The sequence below is a fragment of the Lactuca sativa genome, chromosome 3, assembly GCF_002870075.4.
Source record: "Lactuca sativa cultivar Salinas chromosome 3, Lsat_Salinas_v11, whole genome shotgun sequence".
NCBI classification, from domain to species: Eukaryota; Viridiplantae; Streptophyta; class Magnoliopsida; order Asterales; family Asteraceae; genus Lactuca; species Lactuca sativa.
Genome location: NC_056625.2, coordinates 312659822 through 312667789, shown reverse-complemented (window position 1 = coordinate 312667789; position 7968 = coordinate 312659822). Strand labels below are relative to the sequence as shown.

At 33.2% G+C, this 7968-nt stretch overlaps 1 protein-coding gene across 2 annotated transcripts; it reads left to right on the top strand.

Moving 5' to 3' along the window:
• Positions 1-217: 217 nt before the first annotated feature.
• Positions 218-4306, top strand: LOC111920233 (AT-rich interactive domain-containing protein 1). 2 transcript variants are annotated; one of them, XM_023915819.2, is made up of 3 exons: positions 218-369; positions 875-1650; positions 3313-4306. In XM_023915819.2, exons 2-3 carry the CDS (start codon positions 1060-1062, stop codon positions 4129-4131), a joined length of 1410 nt encoding a protein of 469 aa, XP_023771587.2. In that variant the 5' UTR covers positions 218-369; positions 875-1059; the 3' UTR covers positions 4132-4306. The 2 variants fall into 2 exon arrangements, with proteins under 2 accessions (XP_023771587.2, XP_023771586.1); XM_023915818.3 differs by lacking the exon at positions 218-369 and having other exon boundaries at positions 379-1650.
• The last annotated feature ends 3662 nt before the right edge of the window (positions 4307-7968 follow it).

Sequence of the window (7968 nt, the reverse complement as noted above, 5' to 3'; positions counted from 1 at the left end):
TAAATCAAATCCGAAAAATAAAAAGATAGCCTAATAATTTGCTTTTAAGTATTTTATAAGTTTTATAACCTTTGTTTCCACTTGCCAATTATGTTTTTGCCAAATACTCAAAGTGAATTTACCAAAATACCCTTCCTCTTTGTGAAACAAAGAAGATGATTAGATTCATCAGCTCCACTATAAATAAACATTCTTTGTTGCCCAATACTTGAAAAAAAAAGCCCTAGTTTTAATTTTCCCATCACATCTCTTCTTCACCCCTCTTTCAATCTTCCCCCAAAAAGCCCCTTTTCAATAAATAAAACCCAAAGGGGCTAAAGAGAAGGAAAGACACAAAGACGAGGCCCCTCTACGCAGCACAAAAAACTGGTAATGTTTCTCCCCTTTGAAAATTCGTGACAAAATTCTTTGAATTTTTTCTTTTTTTCGTATCTTCTTCTGTTCAAAAAAACTTGAAATGTCTCTTCCACCCTCCCCTCTAGCCCTCTCTCTCTTCCCATCTGCGTTTCTTGAGAGAGAGAAAGGGCGGGGAGTTCAAAATCGTCTAAATTTTTTTCCTCCCTCGTTTCATCTCAAGCCCTAAAAACCAGATTTAAAACCCTTAGATTGTTAATTTGAACTTATTTGGGTGACTCTTTGTTTGTTTTTCACTTCATTTTTCTTTTTGTAGAATTTTGTTTAGTTCATGCAATCCTGTTTGATTTCTATACGATCTATTATACGCTTTGTTTAGATTTGTAAATGAACTCATCTGGGTAACTCCTTATTTTATTTTTCTGTAGAATTTTGTTTTGCTTCTCGTAATCCTGTTTTATTTCATACGATCTATTATTATACTGTCTGTTTAGGGTTTGAAAAACTTGAATAATGGCAGGGTGGTCAAAGCTAGCAGATGGGTCTGCATTAGATTGTTTTAGAACCCTAGAAGAGATTCACAAAATTGGGGTTTCTATAAAATGTGGTGAATTCGACACTAAGTTCACTAAATCATTCAATCAAATTGTTTCTAGGTTCTCAAAAGAGATCTGTCAAAATAATTGTTTCACACCCTTTCCCCCAATGCTTAGAGATGGTAAACCTATTGATTTGTTGACGCTTTATTTGTGTGTGAGAGAAAAAGGTGGATACGAGAGTGTTTCCAGATATGGGATTTGGGATTTGGTAGCAAAAGAAATCGGGTTCAATTCGAGTGATTCTGCATACTTGAAGGTGGTTTACTTAAAGTATCTTGAGTCATTGGAACAATGGTTTTGTAAAATTGTTAAAGATAAAGATTCAGTGAATAATTCAGACATGAATTTTGATCCTCGGAAATTCTTTTTGGATGTTGAGATGAAAGATTACAACGAGTTTGTTGATACAAGTGTGAAGAAAGAATCAGAAGTTATAGATTTGGAGAATATTGTTGAAAGATTTGATGTTGAAGAAAATGAGTCGAGTAAAAAGAGGAAAAGAGAAAGATATTTGCCATTGTTGGATTGGGTGAAAAGAGTGGCAAAAGACCCTTGTGACCCTGCAATTGGGATTATACCTGAAAGGAATAAATGGAAGGCTTATGGAGGTGAACATGTTTGGAAACAGGTTTTATCAGCTCGTGAAGCAAGACTTTTGCAACTTGATCTTGATTCCAAGGCTAAAGTTATATGGCAGGTATTTTTCGATTTAATTTTAATATTTTCTTGTTTTTGATATTAGCTTTGTATATAACATATCAATTTTGCTATTTGAATTTATGAAACTTTATTGTTTAATAAGGCAATTTACAGAGACGCCGTTATTGTGGTTTAACAACTTATTCTTTATTTTTATCCGATCAAAACCATATTAAGATTTTTTTTACATTTTCCAATTTAACCATTTTGAGTTGATATTATGTAATAATAGGTCATAATGGTTAATTTGGAAAATGTCTGAATTTTTATGGTTTGATTGGAAAAATAAAGTATTAGTGGTTAAGCAGAAAATATAATGGTTTTCTTTTTCCTGTAAACTGTCCTTTAAAGATTATATGATTAGCAAATTCTAAACTGGGAAAAAAAAAGAAAAAGTATAGGTGGAATAAATGATCTGTTTGCCTTTTTCCACAATTACAAATTTATAAAGGGTGTTTGGTTGTGTTCTTTGGAACTTTTTTTTGTTATTAAGACATTGTATTTTGAAAAATCTAGCTAGTTATAGCATTGTACTTTTTATTGTTTTCTATTAGGATATTATATGTTGAAAGTTTTATCAAAATATAAACAACTAATAAAAGTAAATTATTATTTCTTACACTTAACCTTTTTGAATTATTGAATGTAATAGAACTTAGTGAAAATATCAAATAATCATAAGCAACAACTTTGCATTGATGTTGTGTAAGCATTAATATTCACATGTTTAATATTCCATGCGTTTTTTCTCATGATTTTACGGATTATTATTACTAGTTTAAATTAAGATAATGTTTTAAATTTTGTTAAATTGTTAAGAATAAGTTTTTTGTCATTGCTTTTATTTTTCTTTTAATCATTTTGTATAAAGCAGGGGTGCTTTTATCTGTCTTTGACAATTGACATTGATCATGACTAGAAGTGACATATAATAGATTGGCGTCTTCATTTTGTTTGATTTTTATAAATAATTAATGTATCTAATATAATCAAAATATTTATATCATTAAAATAAAAATTATGTATTTAATTACATGGTTCGTTTATTAAATATAATGTACGTATGTATGTAGGTAGTGTAATGCAAAACTGTAGTTGGTGAAAATAATTTTGGAAATTAGGCCTTAAATATAATGTACTTATTTTGTGCATTAATTACTAGGTTTTTAAAATTTGACTAACGTCTTTTTGATACAGTAATCTATTAGATTTTATTATCAGACAATGATGACAAAAAGAAATTATTCATGTATAATTAATTTCGAATTACAAATTGTAAATTTTCAATTATGTGTTATTTATTATTATATGTATTGTGTTTTAAATTATTAAAATAGCATTACTGTTCTAAATAAGTTAGAAACATAAAAATAAAATATAACATATATCATAAATTTATATCAGCTTAATTTATATTATAATATTACAAGTAACAAATGTTACAAAGTTGATTTTAACACCAAATTTTGTTGATTTTAACATCAAAATGGTCAATTTCAAAAAATATCTGGAACTGTTACAGTTTTGTTGGAAAAATAAAGTATTTCCGTAATTTTCACTATAATTCGTTTTTGTTCAACGCACATCCAAACATCCACATGGTTTAACAAAAGTATTTGACGTCTGTAAAATTCCTAAAATGCCCTTGTATCTTTTGCAGAAAAAAAATCATATGCATCCGGCAATGTACGAAGACCGAACAGAAAAGTCAACATCAAGATTCAGTCAAAGGCTCATTACAGCTAAAGAAACCCAATCAATCCCCCCTTCAAGAAAACCCCCAACACAAGATTCCCCTGAGTCATCTTCGGGCAGCCCGAGTGACCGTGACCGAGATGAAGAACATTCGTTCTACGGTTGCAACTTAAAGCGAAAACGCACCCCATTAGGCCGCTCATTTCAAGCCAAACTGCCCGAACTGCCCGAACCCGATTACTCACCCGACTCCAAATGGCTGGGCACCCAAATTTGGCCCTTACAAAAAGGCGAAACAAGAAGTAGTTTGCTCGAGCTTGACCGAATCGGAAAGGGCAGGCAAGATTCATGTGGCTGCCAGTTTCAAGGCTCGTTAGAATGCGTAAAGTTTCATATTTCCGAAAAAAGAAACCGAGGCAAACTCGAACTCGGGTCTGCTTTCTATAAATGGAAATTTAATGAGATGGGTGAAAATGTCGCGATAAGTTGGACACTAGATGAAGAGAAGAAGTTTGAGGAGATAATAAAATCGACTCCGTCCTCTTCGGGCAGGAGTTTTTGGGATGAATTAAAGCGCAATTTTAAGAACAAAAGTATGCGGGCTATGGTGAGCTACTATTTCAATGTGTATCTTTTGAGGCGTAGGGCCCACCAGAATCGATCGGATCCAAACAATATAGATAGTGATGATGATGAGCTTGAGAAAATTGAGAATGAAGCAAACAAGAATGAAACGGGTTCGATCTTGTGTTCCCCAAAGAAGGTGCATTTAAATGCTAGATGATGTTTTCTTAAATGTGTTTAGTGTAAGTTTGTTGTTTTTTTTTTGGGCATGAATCTATGTGTTTTTTTGTTATAGAGATTTTGACTCAATTGAAAAGGGAAGAAAGAGGTTTTAAGTGTTTGAACTTTTATGGTTATTAATGTACATGGAAAGAGGTATTTGTGGTTTTGGTTAATTTGGTTTTTCACAAAAGTCTTTAGTTTATTTTGATGTATCTACATGAAGGTCTATGTTGCACCTAGGAACATATATGATATGCGTCTACTAGTTCTAATCTTCTTATTGGTATGTACAATTGGATATGTTTATAAAGGATAAGTACCAATACGTGACTTCAAATCCTGTATAGTGGTTACATGTGTTTGAATTGCTTCGTATCATTTATGACCTCATTTCGGAATTGTCTCTAGGCTATATGATATTTGTTTGGATTTTTATCAAGGTTGTTAGAAATATGAGTTTTAAAACTTGATTTAAGATAGCCAGAAAATATATGAATCTTAAAAGTTGTTCTTAGACGATCGATTTTTTGGATTTGGATAGTAAACCTTGAAAATTTAGGATTCATATCAAATGAGTCCACTTTCATAATGGTCATACATGGTATTTGTGCTATGTATTTTCATAATGGTCATACATGGTTAATCATGGTATTTCGATGGCTTTGACTATGAGAAAAGTAAATTGTGCGATCTCGTCTTGTCATTCTTGTAACGATGGGATGGATGAATCTAACAACATACTTGTCAATTGTCCGATTGCTAGAGGTGCGTTGGGTTGGATCCTGAATTGGTGTCAAATTTCTGATCAACAATTCAATTCGGTGGCTGAGTTGGTGGGTTTTGTTGCACAATGGGGTAGGTGTCCTAAGAAAAGAACGATTTTCATTGCTATCATTTACGGATTTCTTTGGTGCGGTTGGAAAGCTAGGAATGCGAAAGTCTTCGATAAGGTTAGGACGTCTTCGCTAAATTTGACGGATAATATAATCACCTTGGTGTTCAATTGGGTAAAATATAGAGGCAAGTTTGGTGATTGTAACTGATATGTTTGGAGTTGTAATCTTTTTGACATTTTGTAATTGTTTTTCTGCCCAACCTTGTTTCTTTAAAGGTTGGTGCTAATATATTTCCACCGTTTCAAAAAAATATATGAAGATTGTTGTTGCACGTTAGTTATTGTGTTTGTCCGTAGATTTAATTGTCAGGAAAAAAAGTGAAGAGTAGTTGCTAATTTGACTTGTCAAAGTGGTAATCAACAATTATTCTAAATGGTGTGTCATGAGGAAAAAAAGTGAAGAGTAGTTGCTAATTTGACTTGTCAAAGTGGTAATAAGGTCCAACAATTATTCTAAATGGTGTGTCATGATAGTGTCCAATAATACATATTGAAATTAATACATTATCGTAAATTAGGATATTGTGGATTATCTCAAATCTGATTTTATGTTATCCAAAACATTGTGATTGAAATTACATATTTTTGAAATCATATTATACATGATGATTGTGTTGTATTTGGTATGAAAGAAACAAAAAATTACAGTACAGTTGATTATATATGAATCTGTGAGGTCACACCAAAAGAACATTACGATGGTTTAAAATAAATTTAAAGTACGGTTGGGATCAAATAACCCTACACTATGTGAAACATTTTTATCTTCTATTTCAAAATAACCAATAAAACTACAAAACCTGCAAGTTTTCGAAGTTATTAAATTTTTTTTTCTTGAAAAAAAACTTGCTTTTTACAACAAAAAAGCTTGCTAAAATTTGCTACGAATTTTCATGAATTAACGAGTCTCATTTAACGAGAATTGTGGTTTTTTTTTTTGTAATAGATGGTAAGTGGAGTGGTTTTAGGGTAATATATGAGCTTTAAAAGTGAAATTGTAACATCCTGTTTCGAGACGTTCTTATTCTGGGATTTTGGACAATAAATTGATCAAGTAAAGTTATGGGCTTCAAATGAATAGGTTTTAGACCCTATTGGATGTTGATAATATTTGTTATGCGATCCAAGCCCTTGGTTTGTGTTTTGTAGTCAAATAGTAAAATGAGAAAAGTGATGTTTTAGGTTTTTTTTTTTCATGAATTAAGGATTTTAGTTAGTTATGTTTTAAGTCAAAAGCAATTAGATAGAATTGTGGAGCTCTTCAATACATTTTCCGTGCATATAAAAAACACTGAAAACGGAGTTGAAACAAAGAAGTTATGACTGTTTGAAGTTGAAATGGAAACTGGGGGTTTTATCCTACACAGGGTGTAGGAAAGTTAGGCAGGGCGCAACTTGCTAAGTGTGGATCGCATTTCTAATGGGCTATGCATGGTGTAACTTAGGTTACGTAGGGCGTAATCGCGGCAGATCAAAACCCTAATTTTTCGGTTTTGAGCCCTATTTAAGGGCTCTAACTTATGAGAAACCCTCTTGTGACCAGCCTTCATCACCTAAGATCATTCCTTGAGAAATCCTAGCCTTCTCTCACTTGTTTTGTGTAACATCCCGACTCCCATGTATAATATATAATTAAATTATATTCATTTTGTCAGGGCAACTCGACGAGTTGGAGGCCCCAACTCGAGTAGAGATTGAGATGGCCGCATGATTTTTAGGTGCTGTTTTTTTTTGTAAAAAAACATCTTCAAACCACTTTTTGTTTCGCAGTGTAGCACACGCGCAACACTTTCCCTCTCGCAACAGTTTGTTTTTTGGAAGACTTCAGACTACAAAACCTCTGCGCATGTGTTGCGTGGCGCAACACTTGAATTGCCTTTCAAACCTCTTCAACTTTCATTTTATCCAAGTGTTTTTTTTAGGATTTTGGTATAACTTATTTTTTTAACTTTTATTTTAGACAAAACTTCAAAAATGGTCCCTATGGTTTTCGAAAATATCAAGTTTAGTCCCTAAGTTCAAAAAACCTCACGGATCGTCCTTGTGGTTTCAAAACTTTAAACAGTTGGTCCTTCCGGCTAACTCCGTTACCATTTAGCCGTTAAGTCAGGGGCATTTTTGTCATTTCACTACACAGGGACCATTTATGAGGTTTTCAATTACTTTGTTTTTTAAAAATAAATAAATAAATAATATTTAATATTAAAGGGTCCCACCCACCCACCCTCTTCTCTCTCTCTCTCTCTCTCTCTCTCTCTCTCTCTCTCCAAAGAGCGTGGTTGCTGGGTACTTCCCTTTCAGTTGTTTCCCTTAAAAACCCAAACCAACATACGCCCCTCCCATTTGCTTCATTCTGGCATTCAATCGATCACCGACACAGAGAACCCTTCCTTTGTTCTTCTTTATCTTCGTTAATTGTATACCTCCACCATCTATTTCCTGAGAAAAAAATGGATGATGCTTCAACCCTAATCACATTCCAAGATTCGTAAGTATCCATATTGACGCCACCTTGATACAACCAGCGCTCGGGGAGTTTGTCTCCAACGAAGATGGTGGCGGTGATTATGGGGGTGGTGGAGTATCTTATGACGTGATGTGATGTGACAGGTAGGCGAGGCGGAGGCTTTGTCATTTGATGCGGAGGGGAGAGATAGGGAAGAACAAGGGAGATAATGAGATTTTAGATGAGAAATACATTGAAGAATTCAATCTACAAAACCCCTTTCATTTTCTTCAAATAGGTTCATTGCCTACTGTGCCCTCAATTTGTTGGGTTTCAAAACGAAAAATATGTTATGCTGGTTATAAAATCAAAATCCCAGGAAGGCAATGTTTGTATTTTGCTAGATTTCAAGATCAATTTTGATTTCTTCCATAAATATGTGTTTTGTTGGTTTTAAAATTGAAATCCCAACAACTCAACATCCAGTTTAAGTG

Excerpts from the sequence above, each read along its gene's own strand:
- LOC111920233 (XM_023915818.3), top strand. The coding sequence starts at position 868 with ATGGCAGGGTGGTCAAAGCTAGCAGATGGGTCTGCATTAGATTGTTTT. Across the intron at positions 1,651-3,312 it reads AGGCTAAAGTTATATGGCAG|AAAAAAAATCATATGCATCC; the intron begins GTATTTTTCGAT and ends TATCTTTTGCAG.